This window comes from Protomyctophum parallelum (assembly GCF_964188405.1).
Source record: "Protomyctophum parallelum genome assembly, chromosome: 11".
NCBI classification, from domain to species: Eukaryota; Metazoa; Chordata; class Actinopteri; order Myctophiformes; family Myctophidae; genus Protomyctophum; species Protomyctophum parallelum.
The window spans coordinates 45,354,662-45,377,260 of NC_139707.1; the positions used below are offsets into that span (position 1 = coordinate 45,354,662).

Sequence of the window (22,599 nt, forward strand, 5' to 3'; positions counted from 1 at the left end):
CTAAGATACAACACGACGTGTTGCCTCACATCGTAACAGGAGAGCGGACATGAACCTATACTTGAAGAGCTGTATGGAGAGCAGATGTAGAGCAAGTGTAGCCTTGTGGCGGCACAGACCGTAGTGGACAGCTCTCTGGGGCGGAGGTCCCCCCCCCCCAGTCAGTGGAGCCTAGCTCCTGGATGGGGGACGACTGTAGGCTATACGGTGCTGTGTTACTACTTGCCTATCGGGCCATATGGCTCTTTAGTGGACGTACTGTGCCTTTGGAGTGGAGAACCCGGGTTCGCCTCCCCGGCCGAGACTACACGAGCTCACAGCGCAGTGCAACGCGACGCGCTGTGAGCTTGTAGGTCGGTTATTTTCGGTGACAAGATTTGGTGTACAATTTACTAGGCACTTAGCAGACGCTCTTGTCCGGAGTGATTTACAATAAGCAAGGTAAACACATACTGTACATAGAATGCAGAGAGACAGTTAGTTCTTAAAGGTTTTATGACATTCATTTTCATTTATTTTTCTTTTTCTTTTTTCTTTTAGGTTTTATGACCTCAATTACACCCAAAAAACCTGAACTTTGAACATTCAGTGGATTTTCTGTGGTCTGAAGTTTTCTTTGGGGTTTGGAAGCCTTTTGAGCTACAATGAAAACAGGCAAAACAGTGAAAACAGTGACATCTGCTGGCAAATCCCATTGACATATATGGGATTTGCAGGATCTTACATCACAAACTGCCGGCAAATCAGAGCACCTGTTTGAGCCAGAAAACCCCAGATCACAGAAAATCTACTGAATGTTAAAAGTTCATGTTTTTTGGGTGCAATTGAGCTTAGAAAACCTAAAAAAAATAATAACAATTCCAAAACCTTTTTTTTAATGTCACAATCCCTTTAAGGAAAGTATAGGATCTCAGGTAAAACCAGGAGCATGGCATTAGCCACTGGCATCGACCCGGGTCAATTTGAAAGTGACTGCCAACTGTTGGGCTTTGTTTGTTCGTTCATTCTTCTTCTTTTCCTATAATCTGATTTCTTGAACTCATTATTTTCACTTGGAATCCATGGAGCGGACGGAATCGATTTGTTGAGATCAATCCTTTTGCCTTCACACCAGATGAGGTTTCCTGGACTACTTATCCTTTTCTTCTGTTTGGACGATAACTTTGTTTTGACTCTTCTAAAGTATCAGCTTCTCCACTCCTGTTATGCTTTGACGGCCGTGACCAAAAGCTGAGTGGATAATAGCAAGGTCGTCTGGTAATTAGTGTAGGTTTGCGCCTCTCTGGTCCACCCAGTCAGAACCAAACTTTATTTCCACATATCACATATTACAAGTAACATGGGTGGAATTCTTAATGCACTGTGCTGTTTGCACCACTCGATTCAATTCAATTCAAAGGACTTCATTGGCATGAGAAAAACATACGTTTTAAACATTGCCAAAGCAGAAAGCGCAATACAGCAATACAGCAATACGATCAAAACAAACATTATGTACATTTGAAAGTCAGTCACTCTCTGCAGTGCTTTGGGGTTCAGTTGTGGTTCAGTTGTGTGTCCCTGAGCAGTGCTTTGGGGTTCAGTTGTGGTACTGTCACTGAGCAGTGCTTTGGGGTTCAGTTGTGTGTCCCTGAGCAAGACAGCTGAGTAGTAACACCAGCTGCTTCTAATAGTCAGTATGGGTAAAAATGCACAGGAACCATTTCATGTATGTGCAAAATGCACGACACTGCACGGTCTGTGTCAAATCTCCCTAAAACGAACACATTATTGTTATTGAAACAGAACCACCACCTCTGGCCCAAAAATAAATACACTGTAGTGTAGCATAACGAAACATGAATGTGCGCAAACCCCAGGAAATCCCAGCTGTGAGAGAGATAAGTGCATTTCCTAGTCTTGTAGTCTTGTTCTTGTGCTAGTGCGCTTTTTAGCACTTTATGGTTGAAGTATTTATGAATGCCACTGTTTTGTTTCCATTTGGCCAGAGGAGACGTTATACTGTAGTAGAGAGCCACTACCACATACCGCATACAAGCTCTTAAGCAGCCTGAGTCCGTATAGCCCATTTTTGTCGGGAACCCCTTTTGGTGTTAGCATTATGTTATGCTTTAGCTATTGAAAAATAGCAGATCTACAAGCTCATAGCGCGCCACCGAGTGGCGCGCTACGAGCTTGTAGGTCTGCTATTTTTGAAAAATCGAAGAACGACTGACATTTTTAGAATCTGATCTCAGGTCAGAATGGGATAGTGCAGCTTTCACACTTTCACTCTGATACGGCTTTGTTCACAAACTATACAAACACACAGCCCGTGCCCGCGGTGGTACATTTACTCAAGTACTGAACTAGTATTTGAGTAAAGTATTTCCAATTGCTTCCAATACGTTTACTTCTATTTCACTATACAGTACATCCATAGGAAAATGGTGTACTTCTACTCTGCTATAATTATTTTGGTTCCCTATAGTTACTTTGAAGTATTAGAAAACAACACACATTCAACCCTATACTTCATATATGTACAAGCTTGAAGATCTGCTATTTTCAGACGACTTGTATAAATTTTGAAAACTTTCAAATACAGGATTTTTACTTGTAATAGAATAATTCTACCTTGTGGTATTGATGCTTTAGCTTCAGTAAACATTTGTCAGTAATATGTCTTCCAATAATACAAGGCTGGCATGCCAGTATTGGCCCCTAGAAGTCCCCTAGAAGTATTGGCCCTAGAAGATCCCTGGAAGTATTGGCCCCTAGAAGACCCCTAGTATTGGCCCCTAGAAGACCCCTAGAAGACCCCTAGAAGTATTGTCCCCTAGAAGACCCCTAGAAGTAGTTTCTATTTTAGTTTAGTCATAGTCTTTGGACTGAAACTTAATTTAGTCTTAGTCACATTTTAGTCACCTGGAATGTCTTAGTGTTAGTCTAGTTTTAGTCGACTAAATGCCATAAGATTTTAGTCGACTAAATCTACAGGTGATTTAGTCGACTAAAATGTGTTTTGGTGGCTCTTGATGCCGTCGTAATGTAATGTAATGTTTTTACACTTGCTGAAAATAGCCGATCTACAAGCTCACAACGCGTCGCAACGCGACGCATTGTGAGCTTGTAGATCGATTGTAAAATGACTTATACTGGATCTCTTGTCCACTAGTCCCGTCCTAACATTTTAGTCTAGTTTTTATATGTCGACGAAATTGTCAGTATATTTAGTCTTGGTTTTAGTCACCGTAGCTTAGTTTTCATTCAGTTTCCATTTGTTTTTGTCAGTGAAAATAGGTAGTCGACGAACATTTTTCATCTTAGTTTTAGTCGACGAAAACAACACACACACACACACACACACACACACACACACACACACACACACACACACACACACACACACACACACACGCACACGCACACACGCGCGCGCACATGTCAAAATCCCCACCGGTCCAATAAAAAGTACTGTAGTAAACACATTTTGGCAGTTGGTCGTTGGTTGCTGTTTGAGGTGGAACTCTTTGTTGTGGAAAACGCGTTGGTGGGAAACCGGCTTTTGTTTGTTTTCTTTCGGCATTTGGAGCACATTTTGTATTTGCACAGGAAATGTGGAACGGGGACAGGAGTAAATTAACGACGCGTTGTGACTGTGAATCTGCCGCACATAAATCTCACACACACACACACGGCAGGGAGACGCCGACACAGGGGTTCTCAACACGTGGGTCGCGACCCCTCGGGGGGTCGCCAAATTATTTTGGGGGGGTCCCCAAATAAATAAACTTTTTTTATTTTTTAACTGATTGGCTGGAAAATTGAAATGAAGAGTTTACATAATAGTACACATAGTACATGTATACACCTTCCCTAATGATTATATCTGGTTTCAGTATTCATTTATGGTGTATTGTCTATTATTAAGGTTATTGTAACAGTCAATTTATATTGGGGGTCGGGGGTCGGGGGGGCGGGGCGGGGGTCCCAAGACATTGACAAAGCATTTCCGGGGGGTCCCCGGCCAAAAACGTTGAGAACCTCTGCCTAGGGTGACCACCTCAGGATTTCTGCAAGGGTTCCTATCTTTGTGTGATAGGAACTTTTTTGTTCCATTTTCATGGACCACTTGATCCCTGGAATCGCTATTATGGGGAGACGTTTGCCCCCCAAAAAATAGCTGATCTACAAGCGCACAATGCATGGCCCTGCGTTGAAGACCCCCAACCCTATTTACTGTGCTGTTGTTTTTAGCAAAGGTTCAAGCAGTGGTTGTTGTTGTTTTTGTTTTATCATTCAAACAATAGACTTGAGTTATGTGACTATTTCTTTATGTTTTACATTTGTATACGGTCTCAAAGTGAAATAAACGGATGTTTTTAGGCCTCGACGTTAGTATGCACATTAGAAAGAGGACACTTAATGGCTCATACATACTCCAGTTTTTGGTGATAGGTTATCACCGCTTTAGGTGATAGCTTATCACCTAAAACGGTGATAAGAGTCGAGGCCATCACACTCGCGGTGATGTCCTTATAAGGATTGACCCCGCCTCCCTGTGGTTTACCCAACCTCTAGACCAATCAGTGAACGGGGGTGATAAAGACTTGTCTGATAGTATAAAAACAGAGAGATGGGGGTCTGTGTCCGCGGTGATAGCTGATCGTCACCGCGACTGACGTAATGGTGTAGTTTTCCGACCCTTTAAAAACTACACCGCGGTGATAACCGATCACCAAAAACTGGAGTTTGTATGAGCCCTTTACTCTTTCAACAGTACAGTACGTACTAGTATAACACATTAACTATTCAGTATATCTCTCCATTTCATAACGTTAACCCTCCTGATCCGAGAGAGCAACTTTATCTTTGATCACTCCGGGCAAGACTAAATCATCTCCGCTAAACTGCTAATTGCTCATTAACTCATTCTGAACGGGAACCCATTTTGGTGTCGGCATCATGTCATGCTTTAGCTATTGAAAAATAGCAGATCTACAAGCTCATAGCGCGCCACCGAGTGGCGCGCTACGAGCTTGTAGGTCTGCTATTTTTTGAAAAATCTGACATTTTTTTAGAATCTGATCTCAGGTCAGAATGGGGTTCATCAGACCAGTGTGTGTCCAGTGGAAACCTCGTATGAATCTGATCTCAGGTCAGAATGAGTTAATAAAGAGCTACTACTCTCCATTTGACTGCTATTAGCAGTACCGCCATGCTTTGTGTGTTGCCGTCTGGAAGAAGGAGAGCATCGGCGGGATAATTTCCAGCATTGCGCTTGAATGCAGTCGACGGGTATGCTGTGCAATTACTCTCACATTACCCCCGGTTAACCCCGCCTTGCCTATGCGGCGCCTTCCTGCCCTTTCTTAGCATTTAACCCATTCTGACCTGAGATCAGATTCTTAACGCAACAGAAGAATGGCGCTTCTTAAACGCATTTTGACCTGAGATCAGATTCTCAAAAAAATGTCTTAAATCCTGACAGTTTAAAAAAAAATAGCAGACCTACAAGCTCGTATCGCGCCACTCGGTGGCGCGATATGAGCTTGTAGGTCTGCTATTTTTCAATAGCTAAAGCATAACATGACGCTAACACCAAAAGGGGTTCCCGCGCAAAAATGGGTTATAAGCGTGAACTCTTGCCCGCCCGCATCGTGGGCATAGACTCGAATGAACGATCTGCAGCATGAGCGAGCGGAAAAAAAACAATCTCACAAGGCCTCGGTCTGTCTAACTCCCAGCAGCTGTTGTTCTGTCGCTTATATGCACACCTCAAGGTCAAGTTCTCCCTTTCTCTCTCTCACACACACACACACACACACAAGCGCGGCGGCCATTGTTTTTCAAAGTGTCCCGCTCGCTCTTCTCGGGGCCTGTCAGTGTCAGCAATACAGATAACGGGGGATGGGGGGGGGGGGGTGCCATATTTCACCGGCTTCGTTTATGATTATGGGGTGGACCGGGGGACAAGAGTAAATTAATGACGCGTTGTGACTGTGAATCTGCCGCACATAAATCTCACACACACTACACACACACACACACACACACACACACACACACACACACACACACACGCGGCCGGGCAGGGAGACGGAGATCTTTCCGGACGGGACGACGTCGTGTCGTGCACAATTGAAATGGCCTCCGGTTTTTGCCACCGTCACCGTCAATAAGCGGCATTCTATCAACGCCCGGGCCCGTTCTATCAAAAACCATCATGTCGGGCCGGGGGGAATGGATTTAAAAGTACAGTAGTCCGTCACTCGCGCGGGCGGCTACCGGTTATTTACGATGCCGGCTGGAGGTCAAATAGAGACGTCCCCCACAAAGCCATGGAGTCTTTCTCAGCCTTGACGCCTGCAACACATACCAGTGTTGTTTTTGTCGGCTATTTTTTTTTTATTTAGTCTCAGTCTTAGTCCAGTTTCAATCACCGTTGTTAGTTTTCATCATATTTAGTCGAACTCATCCTTTTTTAATTTAGTCTAGTTTTAGTCGACTAAAAGTCGAGCATTTTAGTCTTTATCTTTAGTCCAAAAAAATTTTCGTCTAGTTTTAGTCAACAAAAACTATTGGCATTTTAGTCTAGTTTTAGTCGACTAAAAGTCGAGCATTTTAGTCTTTATCATAGTCCAAGAATGTATTCGTCTAGTTTTAGTCAACAAAAACTATTGGCGTTTTAGTCTAGTTTTAGTCGACTAAAAGTCGAGCATTTTAGTCTTTATCTTTAGTCCAATAATTTATTCGTCTAGTTTTAGTCAACAAAAACTATTGGCATTTTAGTCTAGTTTTAGTCTGACAATTTAGTCTAGTTTTAGTCTGACAAATTATTTTAGCCATTTACTTGCATGCACGCACACACACGCACACACGCATGCACGCACGCGCGCACGCACGCACACACGAGTAAAAAATGGGTTTTACTTGCTTTAACTGCTAAACTTTGTGGCAGCAAAGGCCAATATAAGCTTATAACACTGTAAGTACAGAATAAGACTATACTTTCATCATGAATCTTTTTTTTTAAACACCTAATCTAGTTTTGATTACAGTACTGCTTTAGGCCTCATTTATATGTGCACTTTGATTATTTTTTTAATATGTTTTACAGGTGATAATCACGTTAATCTGGCCATCTACAGCCGCCCAGTCTAAATGAAGTCTGACACACGGAGCATACATTAGGGCTTATTAAGCCATTCTGGCCGAGAACCCCTCTTGGTGTTTTGACTAAGCATTATGTTCTACTTTAGCTATTGGAAAATAGCAGATCTACAAGCTCATAGCGCGCCACAGAGTGGCGCGCTACGAGCTTGTAGGTCTGCTATTTTTTTTTTAATCGTGAAAATGTGCCTCAAAGCTTTGAATAATATATTATTACAGAGTGAAAATTTTAACTCAAATCTTTGCTTCTGGGGGTCGTCCCTGGAACAACATATTTTCAGATGGGGCTCGGTGGCATATTACATATAATTTGACATGAAATATTGAGCACCACTGATACAGAAACAGTAAAACAGAAACATTTTCAGAAAACTGTCAGGATGTCGATTTTTTTTTTTAGAATTTGATATCAGATCAAAATGGGTTAAGCCATCACGAGAAGGAGAGTCTAAAAAAAAAAAAAACCTTTTCTCCCTCCTCCTCCTCCTCCTCCTCCCTCTTCCAGGTCTCTCCATCGACTACACCGCCAGCAAGCTCTACTGGATCAGCTCGGCCAACGGCACCATCAACCGCTGCAACCTGGACGGCAGCGTCCTGGAGGTTCTGGAGGAGCTGAAGAAGCAGCTGACCAAAGGCTCGGCGCTGGCCGTGATGGGTGAGTTCTAGTGCCTTAATTCCTACATACAGTATGGTGGGGCCCGTGGGCAGAGAAAACTGAGGTGCGCCGACATTTGTCGGCGGGCTCCGAGGGACTTCCAGACGCGTTAAGCTCTGCCAGGGTACTCGCTCCACTTTTCTACCCCAAAAAACAGAGCCTCGTCTGGACCTCGTGCACGTCGGGGAGCTTGTCAAGGAGAGCATCAAAGACGGCCACCGGGGGATTAAGACGTGGAGGGAGTGTGGAGGGATTACGTGTTTCAGCCAGTTAAGTGGCTCCCCTTAAGAACGGAGCCATTTAGGCAGTCGTCCTCCTCGTCGCGACAGTCCTGCTTCACTTTGTGTGAAATGGCCGGGGCATTAGATAATTAAAACATTGAGCGGCACCATGATTGATGATTGATTTTTTTCTATCCGTCCCTCATTTATAATGAAAAGGGAGGAGGACGGTTCATTATGTGTTGTTTCTTGGTATCAGTTAGTGAATCCAATATGTTGGACCATCCATCACCTTCGAATTTCATTTAGAAATTTCCCCAAAATGATCTTCTAAGCTAACATGATGGTCCCTTTTTATCCCTTAACCCATTCTGACCTGAGATCAGATTCATACGAGGTTTCCACTGGACACACACTGGTCTGATTAACCCATTCTGACCTGAGATCAGATTAAAAAAATGTCAGTCGTTCTTCGATAAAAAAAAAAATAGCAGACCTACAAGCTTGTATCGCGCCACTCGGTGGCGCGATATGAGCTTGTAGATCTGCTATTTTTCAATAGCTAAAGCATAACATGATGCTAACACCAAGATGGGTGCCCGGTCAGAATGCGTTAATATAGCGTGATTTATACGGCGTCGTAGAGCGGGGTGGCGTGTGCCACGAAAATAGCCGGTAGATCACGACATGCCTTTAGACGCAATGCGTACAGCTCTGTTGTTTTGGCAGACGCCACTGTGTGACGGAGCACAAGCTATAGGTGTACGAGAGGGCCCTCGAATCCTGCTTGCTTAGCGATGGTGTCAGCACAACGGAAGACCACATGCCAGCGCAGGATGTTTTCATCAAATCTATAGGCTGTGGCAAAGAAAACCTGACCCAAGGTGAAACAGAAAGCACCAGCTTTGGACTTGAGAAGAATCTTTTCTCTTCAGAAAAGATAATATGTTTCTGCCAATCCCTGGCAACTCATAGTAGGACTTTATTTGAAAGGAGAGGGGAAGGTGGATCTTTGGTTTGGTTTGGACGACAACATTCAGTATGCCTGCGTCAAATGGAGGGATACCGTTTTTTTTTTTCTGCACTTAAATATAAGTATATCAATATTGCAATGTAGACATACGCTACGTCCTGCATTCATGTACTTGAGTAAAAGTAGAAAAGTATCGGCATCAAAATATAATTACAGTACCAACACTATAAGTACAGAATGTCACCATTTCACAAGTTCAAAATGCAAACTAGTTGTCATATACTGTAACTTTATATGTAGTGGAGTAGAAGAAAAAAATGTACTGATAATCGGCAATACTCAAGTACAAATTGTAGATGTACTTAGTTCCTTTCTACCAGTATGAAAATATGTTTCTGTGAGTCTCGTAGGGTATTTTCCCCCCTCCCCCCCCCCCCCCCCCCCCTGGCAACTCATAGTATAGAGGATTCAGTTGGAAAGGAGAGGGAAAGTGGATCCTTGGTCTGGCGTGATTTGGTTTGGACGACCAAACCGTACATATTCCATATGCCAGCGTCAGACGACGGGGGACGACATCATCACAACATGATTGATTCTGTCCCAGATGGCTCGGGAAGACGTTGGACCATGCGTGTCTCTGAGGACGTTCAATTCAGCGCATGGCATCTGTGTTTTTAATTACATTACACCCTGAATATAATACTTTTTTTTTTTTTTTTTTTAAACAAGGGATTATAATTCTAAACGGTCTCAGTTCCATATGACGGCAATCTGGGCATTTGGGAAGCCTCTTGTTGCATGCGCGAGCGTCTGTGTGTGTGTGTGTGCGCGTGTGCGCGCATGGAGGTTGCCAAGTTTGCTAATGAGAAGGGAGAACACAGAGGTGTGTGTGTGTGTGTGTGTGTGTGTTTGTGTGTTTGAGTCGCGTATATATGAATACGTACGCTTGTGTGATTGTGTTTTTAAGATGGCAGCACATATCTTCCTTTCCTTTTCGAAGGTAAAAGATAAAACCCACAGTGTTGTTGTTGTTGTTGTTGGAGTGAGACATGTTTTCTCTCTCCTACAGTAATTCTCTGTTTAGCGTGTTATTTGTCACGGTGGGCCTCACTACTGTCTGCCAGGTGTGTGGGTGGGTGGGTGGGTGGGTGGGTTGTCTCCCATCACGTCCACAGCTATAGCGTTAACCCATTTTGGGCAGGAACGCCTTTTGGTGTTTCAAACATCATGTTAGAATTTAGCTATTGAAAAAGAGCAGATCTACAAGCTCATACGAGCTTGTAGGTCTGCTATTTTTTGAAAAATCGTGAAAATGTGGCGCAAATTTTGTCCCTGGAACAACATATCCCTGGAACAACATATTTTCAGATGGGGGGGGTCGGCGGCCAATTACATATATTTTTTTGGAGTTCTTGACATGAAATATTGATCACCACTGATACAGAAACATGACGTTTTTTCAGAATTTTTTTCATCATTTAGAAGAAAAATTGTCTTCTAAATTTCGACGTCAGGTCTATATGGGTTAATTAGACGTGTTACGGAACAGCGACCGAGCTGAAGCACACACACACACACACACACACACACACCATTGTTCTGCAAGTATAAGTAGTATTTCTGCCTACTTGAAGGAGCGGCTTCAAGAAGATGTGTATTCTTTCTCATCTCATCCGGACCGGTTTACAGCAAAACAAAAATCATTGGAGGGTGTGTGTGTGTGTGGAGAGGGGGGGGGGGGGGGGGTGTTCCGCGCTCCGCTGTAGACGATGGAGACTTCATTATAGCATTTCACAAATGGGAGATGGAACCCGAGGTGACACAGACTAATGGCTCGCTTTCCTCACAGTAGCAGGTACAGCAAAACAGTGAAATGATGTCTGCGAGTCTCCATCGATCACAATTAATGACGTTTTGTTGTGCCGAGGAAATTGCAACGACTTGTATAGGGATGGATGCACGGCTCACCGGATGTATTGGCCTCATACCTCACTGTAGCGGCTAACTGCTACTGTTATTGAAGAGAGGGCGGTGTTTTTGGGGATGAAAAAAAAATGCAGTGATCTGGTTTAATTAATTTGTGTGCGTGCGTGTGTGTGTGCGTGCTGGGCAAACACATGTGGGTTCTAGGCATGACGGAACAACACCTCTGATCATTAAACTGCTTCCATTACGAGCACATCTCGTTATCCCTGACGTCGCCGCCTGTCACAGCTTATAGCGGCACTTTGGGCTAAAACAATGTGGATGAATCCCGGGGTGTCATTTCACCCGCTCTAATGCATGAATGAATGAATGGCTCATAAACAGTGGTGGAAGAAGAAGTACTCAGATGTTTTACTTAAAAGTATCAACACTGCTATGTAGAAATACTCTGTTACAAGTAAAAATCTGGAATTCGGTTTAAAACCTACGTATAGCCTACTTAACCCATTTTGACCTTAGATCTGTCTGTTTGAAAATGACAGTTTTCTGAAAAAGACATGTTTCTATGTCAGTCGTTATTCGATTTTTTTTCAAAAATAGCAGACCTACAAGCCCGTAGCGCGCCACTCGGTGGCGCGCTATGAGCTTGTAGATCTGCTATTTTTCAATAGCTAAAGCATAACATAATGCTAACACCAAAAGGGGTTAATTGACTGAGGTCCCCCTGGCATCTACGCTCAGTCCTCTCCTTCTTTTTTCCTCTCTACACCAAATGTCTTTGCAGGAAATAGCAGATCTACAAGTTGCAACCTCACTTGTGAACTTGTAGTCAAGCTAATCTTTACATGTGCAGACAGACAGACATACAGACAGACATACAGACAGACAGACGGATAGACAGACGGTATACTGGCACCCCGAGAAAACGAAGCGACGGAGGAAAGAATGCAGAACATGTCTGTCAGTCTCCTCAGTCTCCTCTCTCCCCTCTGCAGGCTTATTGGCCCAGTGAATAGGCTATTGATTTTTTCTCCCCTCCCTCTCACTACAGAGGAGAGATGCTGCCCTGCTTCATGGCTGTTGTGGTCGGTCTCCATGGTGAGAGATGTGACTGATTACATTCGCTCGCCGTTCTCCCCTCTCTCCTCTCCTCTCTCGCTCCGCTCGCTTTCCACAATCTTCAACCCCCCTCGCCGCGCCGCCCGTTTCTTTGCCTTTGTTTCCTCCTCCATCAGACGGTAAACTAAACTGTTGACATCGGCGGGCTAATGGAATCAACCCAATGATTATCATGTCTAGAGCATCAGGATAGTTACGCTCATATGTTGGCGATTACACGTGCCATCTGCTTCGACCGGAAAATGGCTTGTTAGGTGTCGTTAGTCGAACCATCGGTGCGTTTATGGACCTGTGGGTCCTGCCTCTGTAGTGATTTAGCCAATCAAACAGTATTGAGTGTTAACCCATATTGGGCGGGATGCCCTTTTGACGTTAGCATTATGTTGCGCTTTAGCTATTGAAAAATAGCAGATCTACAAGCTCGTAGCGCGCCACCGAGTGGCGCGCTACGAGCTTGTAGATCTGCTATTTTTAGAAAAATCGAAGAACGACTGACACAGAAACATAGCTTTTTCAGAAAACTGTCATTTTCAAACAGACATTTTTTTTAGAATCTGATCTCAGGTCAAGATGGGTTAATTAAACAGCGGTTCCTTATTCCCGCTACCAAAGCCTTTTTTTTTTTTTTTTTTGCCGGTGCGAGAGTTCCTTCGATCGATGGGGTTTGTTGCCGGTGTTTGTGTCGGTTGAGCTTGTTCCAAAAGCGTCATCCCGTGTAAATGAAGAGAGAAGGAGATCTAACAAACAGGGCCCTGACCTGGATCTGTGGCAGACTCCCAGCATGGAGGAGACGCCGCAGGGGAGGAGCAGAGCATGGATGAGTGGGCTTTACAAAGGTCATCCTGTTGGAGGGCAGTAGCTGTCCATATAGTGGAGTGGAGTCTACTCCTACCCGGGGAGGAATCAATGTAGAGAGATGATTATAGTGAGCTATAAGATCATTATTAGTAACAGTTACTACCGCGCAACTCGTGTTCCCCGCTATTTAATCCAATATTCTACGCTGTGCCGAGATTGTTTTATTACCTTTTAGAGCATATACGCTGAAGTGTCTGCAGCTTTTCAACCACGAAAATCCGGCGAGAAACATGGTCGGTTGGTTTGTTATGATTAGAAGCACCGGCGGCCATGACACTGTGAAACGAAACCACAGCATGTTTGTAGTCTAAACAAACGGCCCGTCCACTTGCATTAATTGGGCTCAATTTCCCAGAAGCCCTAGCAGCAGCCCAGAGGATGACTTGATTTTGTCGGCTTCGTCGTCATAACGCGACGGCCTCGTCACCATGGTCCGGGATAAATCCGTTGTTTCTTTTTAATCCATTCTGACCTGAGATCAGATTCATACGAGGTTTCCGCTGGACACACACTGGTCTGATGAACCCATTCTGACCTGAGATCAGATTCTAAAAATGTCAGTCGCTCTTCGATTTTTCAAAAATAGCAGACCCACAAGCTCGTAGCGCGCCACTTGGTGGCGCGCTACGAGCTTGTAGATCTGCTATTTTTCAATAGCTAAAGCATAACATGATGCTAACACCAAAATGGGTTCCCGTTCAGAATGGGTTAAAACGGCGAATTAAACGCATTAAACAAATAGTGGGTTTAGCGGGTTACGCGCGGTGGAACCCTGGATTAAACAAACAATTTACTGTAAACCCTGAAAGTGTTTTAAAAAAAACGCAAAACTATTAGAATTATTTTATTGATGAGTCAGTGATGTTTCAAGTCCTCCGTTGTTTGATGAATTGAAAAAAGTAATCGATGGAATAATCACAAAACATGGCAATAGATGCAGCCCTAAATCACAGAGATGTATTACTATGTAAGAGTATTTATATCATATCAGTGGTGTGCACAGACATTTAGAGGGGCAGGTGCTCAAGTGAAAAAAAGGGCACCTTGTGCAGCGCATTTTTGGGACAGGAACCCATTTTGGTGCTTTATAGCTATTGAAAAATAGCAGATCTACAAGCTTGTAGGTCTGCTATTTTTCTTTAATCGAAGAACCACTGACAGAAACATAGCTTTAGATTGTGGGGGCCTAAATAATATAGTAGAAGCGTTTTTTTATCAAGATTTGATCAATGTCACCGCATGGTCCACACACTACAAATTAAGGGGAAGAAAATAATTGCCAAAAGGGCAGGGGGTGCCCTAGTGTCTATCTGTGCACGCCACTGTATATCATCACTACAGCGCCACACCAAAGCACCAAAAGTAGCAGATCCCGAGCTTATCTACAGTGTGTGCTATTTTGCAGATTTTCTTTTTAGAATCCTGAAAAGTAGGCCTAACAGTTTTGGACATAACGGTGGTTAATTTGCCCCGACAGAGACAATATACAGTGGTTTTCCTACTGAAAACGGTCTGTGACGGCACATCCAAAACTGACTGTAGCTGTAGCCCCTTCTTGACTGTCAGTCGGAGAGAAAAGCTGAAATTAGTCTAATCGATATAGAGCCTGTCAATTCATTTGACAAGTCCACGAAGCAGCAGTCTGTCGGAAAAGTCAAACAAAGGTGTGTTTGTTTTTGCTTTTTCTCCCTTTCTGTGTGTGTGTGTGTGTGACGTGTGTGTCTCCGTGTGCACGTGCGTGCGTGAGTGAGTGTGTGTGTGTGTGCACGGTGTGCGCATGCACATGCACGCGCGCTGTTTGTGAGAAGGGTATAATGAAGGCAGTGTTTAGTGACACCGGGTCGATCCGTTCAGCTCGCCGGGGCCTGCATGTGTAGTAATTGGATTGGCCCGAGGGAGAGGTGAAGGCCCCTCCGCTTGGAAAGTGCGGGTGATCCATCAGCCCCCTAGCCTCCCTTTCCTGGGAATCAAACCTGCGGTTTGAGCTGTGTGGGGGGAAATTGAATATGATGAGCCCCACAAGTGAGCAATCACCGCTAGCAGCCCCTCACCGGGGTCCCTGCAGGCATCAAATTAACACAGGGGGTAGCACGGCTAATCTAGGCTAGCGCATAGCCTCTGGGGGTCAAATGTTTTGTAAACGCCGTGTAGGCTGTCATTCTCACTCGGGGGAATTCCTGTGTGATTTCTGGAAATGAGTTTTGGTCTCTCTTCTCTGAACGACGATGACTTTGAGCCTGAAGCGAAATACTTGGCATGCTGCAGATAGCCTTTGAAAAATGAAAAAAAAAACAATGGTTCAACCTTTTGAGAGTCTAATTATATATTTCTTAGATTTCCGCTTATCCTGGCATTTCTAAAGAGCAACAGCTATTTCATCTATTAATGGAAGAAAACTATTATTTTCTTTCTTTATCGTCGCCGCGTCTGCCGTTTTTATCAGATTTTAATCTAAATGTAGGCTCAGGCTACGCTATACTGTGTATATCGTTATGTCTACAATTTGTAGATCGGCTATTTTCATTGGTTTTGCGTGCCACACAGGTTGAAATATGGAGATGAGAGGTTTCTATATCCATGATAGTCTCACTTCTGTACAGTAAACTGCTTCTCTCGGATGATGACATCCAAGATGGCAGCTATATACAGCCTCTAATATATATATATATATATATGATATACATCAGTGTTTCTACATGCTGTACATCTGCGAGCAAAATAAGCAACCATGTCTCCAAAAACCCAGCCCAAAAGAAGGGACACTACTGTATATAGGCCACGTGGTCACATTAACCCATTCTGACCTGAGATCAGATTCATACGAGGTTTCCACTGGACACACACTGGTCTGATTAACCCATTCTGACCCGAGATCAGATTCTAAAAAATGTCAGTCGTTCTTCGATTTTTCTAGAAAATAGCAGACCTATAAGCTCGTAGCGCGCCACTCGGTGGCGCGCTATGAGCTTGTAGATCTGCTATTTTTCAATAGCTAAAGCATAACATATTCAGCTGGCAGTCCATGAAAATGTTTGAAAACCACTGGTTCAAAACAACATTAAAAACAAACCCAAATAAGCAACTTTAGAAACGAGCCTAAAAAAGAAATGCAACCCACAATTACTTATTTCTTTACATGTGACTTTACAGAAAAATCAAGCCCAACGTCGCTTATAATAATAAGCAGACATGGCAACAAAAACGCTAATTACAGCTAGTTCATCACATCACCACCACAGAGTGTTCTGTAGGCCTATATGTGTGTGTGTACTGTAGTACAGTAACCAATTAAACACCATCAGAGACTGTGTGTCGCCCTGGCTGAGATTAAACAAAATGCATAACGCTGAACTACATGACATGGCATTAAGTGAGCTGATTGGCCATCCAGGGACTGGATAATGCAAATGGACTCTTAGCTAGTTATATCGTTGGTGCTGCAATATATGAATATGCATTTTCCCATTAAAAACGAACGTAACAAAAGTGAGTTGATTTGATATACTTAACCACATGCATGCTAGCATCCCTGGGCGGGTATACAGGCTTTAGTTCTGACGTGCTATTGGTCTGACTGTCATTAGACCGACAACCTACACCTCAAACCCTAACCTAACCATAACCGCAAGCACGGGAGCAGCACATGTACGACTTGCATGTCCGATAGGGCTGCGAATCTCTAGGTGTCCCACGATTCGATTCGATTCCGATTCTTGGGGGTGACGATTCGATTCAAAAACGATCTTTTCGATTTTTCCGATTCTCGATTCAAAAAAGATTGTTTCCCGATTCTAAAGCAGTTTTTTTTTATTCTTATTAAAAACAATTAAATATAATTTTAGCATGATCTACTCCAGTCTTCTGGCATGAAAGCAGAGTACATTTAGTAAAAAGCTTGTATAATTGTAAAGGTTTTATCAACTGAATGATTTAAACACACAAAGGTTAAATCCAAGAGTAAGAACATGTCTCATTTATTTAGCTTGCACAAATTTGAACCAGTACAAAAGTTACAAAATCTCTTCTCACTCAATACCAGAACAATACATTAGTATTAAAACAGGTGTAAAATAAATACAATTGGCAGGCTTAGCTTAGCTGGTAGTAAATGCACTATGCATGCACAGCTACATTTGTGCAAGAAAAAAAAAAAAAAAAAAAAAGATTTTTGGAAAATGAGAATCGATTCTGAATCGGACGGCATTAGAATCGCGATTCTAACTTGAATCAAAATTTTTTGACAGGCCTAATGTCCGACCTGCATGTCCGACCTGCATGTCCGACCGTTGTTTCCGCATGTCGGACCTTTGCCGTGTTGGATCTGAGTGTGCATCCCTCCCTGGGCATGTCATAATAGGCGAGCGTTCTGCAAAACTAGGCGGATATTTGGCGTGAATAGGCGAGTAGAAATCCGTAGAAATCCGTGTAGATCAGCATGTCTTTTGCTATTTGACATACAACAAAGCATAATGTGATATGTTTGTTGTATGTTTTTGAGTTGTTTGCTGTTGTTTTTTTTTAACGGGTCGCACTGCTGTCTCTTGCATTATGTGCAAATTCGAAACGGGTGGTACGCATGGGGCCATTGGTAGTGACTTTGTGTCCAAACTCCAACACAAAAAAGAATCACCTGCACAGAATGTCTTGACAGAAAGTATAGCTCATAACATGTGGATTTACATGGAACAAAAGCTCGGCAGATTGAAAGAGGACAATTCAAGCTTTGCCTAGAGCTGCAATGTTGGTGAGTTTAACGTTGTTTAATACGAGCAGATCGCAAATGCAATTTGGCTGAGTGGGGAGTCAATGGAGGGTATTTGCAACTCTAGATTAATCCCATTGTAAAATAAATCTAGAGTTGCAAATTGCGGTTAATCTTCCAGGTAGGATGAGATGATGTCAAGCGCATATATATATATATTTATTTTTTTGTATTATTTATTTTATTGATCTAATGCCGATTATTAGTCAGATATGTAACAGCACGTGTACATTTAGTCTAAAGGATAACACACAAAATAGTCCTGGTCACTTTAGTGTTTTGTGTTATTTTTATGCTATGTGGATGAATTTAATACACAGAAGTTTAGAACCGCAATGGAGAGAGCATACAAATAACACAATCATACAGTACATAGGAGAAAAGAGTCTCCTTTCTATGGGAACATTGAGTATACAATTTACAATGTAGGCATTTAGCAGACGCTCTTAATCCAGAGCGACTTACATTAAGCAAGAACAACAAAAGCATGGGAATACATCACATAAAAAGCATTTATCATGAAACATGCGCAAGCTAAGAAAGTAACAGTGGAATATCTATATAATGAAACTATACATATAAACTATACATCTATACTACTATGCTATACATACAGTATGTACTATGGCGTGCTATGACTACATACAATGCAATTATAGTGCTGTCTACATGACATGCTTATAAGTCTGTATCAAATGCTATCTAAGTACATAAATGCTATATCTAAGGGTGTAGGGTAAGTGCTATGGGCCATGATGGAGTCTGAAAAGGTGGGTTTTCAGACGTCCTCCCCTTGTGGTCTCCTGATAGATGGACTCTAAGGCCCGTTTTGAAAGAACCCAGTGATAGACCGTAAAATAGAAGAAGAGCCGTGTGCTATATGTGAGGCCTGCATTATGAATGCCGCAAAAAGCCTTTTTTCAGTGTTTCAGAGGCATAACTATCCCCTGCGAAATGGGTCCATTTCTGAAATGGTGGCCTGGCCTTTTAGAGAAGGGACGGTAGGGCACGTCCATTTTCTGCATGAGGGCTTTTTTTTCCCCCCTTTTCTTCTGCAGGGAAGTGGAGCTGGATGGTGAGGCTTACTTCATCCTCGCTATTAAGCCATTTTGGGCGGGCACCCCTTTTGGTGTTTTAAACATTATGTTATAATTTAGCTATTGAAAAATAGCAGATCTACAAGCTCGAGTGGCGCGCTACAAGCTTGTAGGTCTGCTATTTATGAAAAATCGTGAAAATGTGCCTAAAATTTGGAATGTATTTTTTCAGAACAAACGTTTTTAACTCAAATCTTTGCTTCTGGGGGGGGGTCCCTGGAACAACATACTTTCAGATGGGGGTCGGTGGCCAATTACATATATTTTTTGGGGTCCTTGACATGAAATAATGAGTGATATAGGCCTAGAAACTGTCAGGATTTAGAAGACATTTTTTTCAGGCCTGAATGATTTAAAGGGCAGAGCGGTTGCCTCACTTTGCAGTTTGCACAGCGGCGGCTGGATTTTTATTATTTTATTCTTTTAGAATGGAAAACTCACCCTCCTGTTACAGTTACGTCTGTGTGCAGAGGGAGAGAATCGGGCAAAGTGCCCAGACCGTGCCTCACAGATTTTTTTGTTTCTGTTTGTGAGTATGGCGACAGTGTGTGCTGTGGGGGTGAGGAGGAGGAGGAGGGTGTTGTGCTGTATCTCTCTCTCTCTCTCTCTCTCTCTCTCTCTCTCTCTCTCTCTCTCTCTCTCTCTCTCCAAACATGCACAGATGAGAGCCTCTCTCTCTCTCTCTCTCTCTCTCTCTCTCTCTCTCTCTCTCTCTCTCTTCTCTCTCTCTCTCTCTCTCCACACAGACTCGCACGACGGGCCCCAGTATAACCCTATTTGACCTGAGATCAGATTATAAAAATGTCTTCTACATCGTGAGAGTTTTCCGAAAAGCCATGGTTCTCTGTCAGTCGTTCTTCGACTTAAAAAAAAATAGCAGACCTACAAACTCGTAGCGCGCCACTCGGTGGCGCGCTATGAGCTTGTAGATCTGCTATTTTTCCATAGCTAAATCATAGCATAACGCTAACACCAAAAAGATGTCCCCGCCCAAAATGGGATAATAGGGACGCATCATTGCTTCGGCAAACATGCACACATGTATGTGGATTCGTCAGGCGTGCACTCAACTCTCCAGCTGATGATACAACACGCTCCTCGCGTATCGTGGAGTCCTTTGCCAAACACACGCCGCCTATGCTGACACGTTGGCTGACTGGTAGTCCTTTGAGGGGGAAATTGCACTGAAATAACTCAACAAAAAAGGCTACATTTTTGCTGTCAATCTTTCGCGGCGCTTTATTTCTGGGGGCTGAGGAGATTTTTTTTTGGTCTGTCTACCGGACTAACATATACTTACTATTATTCGTCCTTTATTTCTTTATTTCATTCTTTCTTTGGTCTGTCTACCGGACTAACATATACTTACTATTCGTTCTTTTATTTATTTTTTATTTTTTTATCCCACGATTTTGTAACCCATTTTTCACCCCGTGTCAATCATCTAATTAATGTGATCCTGGGCTCTACACACCCTCCACCAACCTAGTCCCCATATATGGGGGACAAGGGGAGAGCAACGGACTTGAACTCATGCTTCCTTCATGCCTGAGTGTCCAAGTTGCTCCTTTTACACCTGACAGGGGGGGGAGTTTCCCTGGTTATTTCATTATTCCTTACTGTCCCTTTTCAAAGTCATTATCGCACGTTCGCCGCCTCAACGAAATAGCCTCGCGGAATAGCAATTTTCCCCCCCCGGAGGCGACGTGGTGCTTAGCAGCATATAACCCATTCTGACCGGGTGTCAGCATCATGTTATGCTTTAGCTATTGAAAAATAGCAGATCTACAAGCTCATATCGCGCCACCGAGTGGCGCGATACGAGCTTGTAGGTCTGCTATTTTATTTTTTTTATCGAAGAACGACTGACATTTTTAGAATCTGATCTCAGGTCAGAATGGGTTAATAAAGACCAGTGTGTGTCCAGTGGAAACCTCGTATGAATCTGATCTCAGGTCAGAATGGGATAATCAGACACCGTGTCCACTCTGCAGATGACATTGTTCACAGACAGGGAATGGCTTTCTCTTGTTCCAGGTGGTAAACTCTGGTGGGCCGATGAGGACTCAGCTCAGCTGGGCACGGTGACCAAGAGAGACGGACGGAACCCCGCGGTGCTGCGCAACAAGACCAGCGGAGTGGTCCACATGAAGGTCTACGACAGGGAGGGGCAGAGAGGTATGTGCACGCACACACGCACGCACGCACACACGCACGCACACGCGCGCACGACAATTATTACATAATATTTGCCTAATCATAATTAGGTTAATGGCAATTATGTTTGCATAATTTAAATAAATAATAATCCATTTTTAAGTGGTGCAACCACTTCTACATCCAGCATGCAATGTCCATGTACCTGTGTACCTGTTTGTGTACCTGTGTGAGCACGAGTGGTGTACGCATGCATGAAATTGGAACGAGAGAAGTATGTGACATGGCTGCCACCTGCTGGACGCAAACGATACAGAGAAGAAATTGGAACGATACAGAGAAGAAATTGGAACGATACAAATTGGAACGATACAGAGAACCAATAGACGGGAGTTGCACCACTTGGTTCACACTGGTGTGATTTTTATTTTAGAAATAGTCAAACCCAGTGGAAATATACACTATTTCCACTATTAATTTGCTATGAAAATCTAAAGTTATTAAATATGGCTTATTTCATTGCTCATTTAACTTTCTGTCATGTCTTCCCAACAATTATAGTGTTGCAACTAGTGTTTACAAAAGCCCAAAAGCCAAACTGAAAAACTATCACTCTATGAAAATGTAACGGTGTCTCTCCGGCTCTCCGCCATATCTGACGGCTGCCAATTACAGTGGAGACAGCACAGTTATACTTTGCCAACATTGTCACCATTTGGAGCATATCCCAAGTTGTCGAAACCACCAGTCTGTGCATGGTTGTGTCGTAGGCTGCCAAATACATAAAAAAACTAAACAAATATATATAGTCTAGCTCTGAGATGGTATGAGTGGTTGGAATTTAGTCACCTTGGTCATACAGAAGGTATTTGAAGTTAATAATATAAATAACATCAGATGTTTCTCATGTGAAAGTGCTGCAAAGGCACCCAAAATGTCCCCCAAGGGCCCCCAAAATGCTGGCGCGCGCTAGGCGCGCGCAGTGTGGCCTGCCAGGGCGTATAACTCCCGGCCTGATTTGGAGTTCCACTCCGGGCCTGCACTCTGCACCCCATTATTGGTTGGGTGGAAGGGGATCTGATTTGTATAAGCTTGGCTTGACCATACTAAACGGGCATAGAGCCCCGCTCTCCGATGGACGCCGCGCATGGGACCGGACCTCGGTCTTATTCAAAAAAAAATATTTGTGGACCTTCATCATTTCTAGTTGAGGACCCCTGGTGTAGGCTATCTCTAATACAGACACTTCTCTGGACTCTTCATCAACCACAACATCATCTGGTGAATTTAGTCTAGATTATAGTTGACTAAAATCGTATGATACTTAGTCGACTAAAACTAAAACTTTTCAGATGACTATATGACTAAATTAAATGTGATTCAACAGACCATGACTAAACTAAATCAATCAAATTTGGTGTCAAATTTTGACACTGGCACAAAGTAAGGCTGTGTGTCTGTGTGCGAGCACGCCTCTTTAGTGACAATGTATGTATAAACAATGTATGTATAAACATGATGTAAAACCCAGACATCTTTACATCTTTGACAGCTAATACACCAGATGTTGACAAAATAACTAAATCTACAGGTAATTTTTGTAAAAAAAAAAAAATTGGCAGGCCATTCTGACCGGGCACCCATTTTGGTGTCAGCATCATGTTATGCTTTAGCTA

At 43.2% G+C, this 22,599-nt stretch overlaps 1 protein-coding gene across 1 annotated transcript in view; it reads left to right on the forward strand.

Annotated features, from left to right (window-relative positions):
* The window catches only part of LOC310867033 (low-density lipoprotein receptor-related protein 1B-like), a gene marked incomplete at its 5' end in the record, with an annotated part of 569,593 nt that overhangs the window by 307,726 nt on the left and 239,268 nt on the right, over positions 1-22,599 (forward strand). The window contains 2 exon segments of the mRNA XM_083776826.1: positions 7,661-7,810; positions 20,804-20,944. Of these exon segments, the coding sequence (XP_083632952.1) occupies positions 7,661-7,810; positions 20,804-20,944 (291 nt within the window).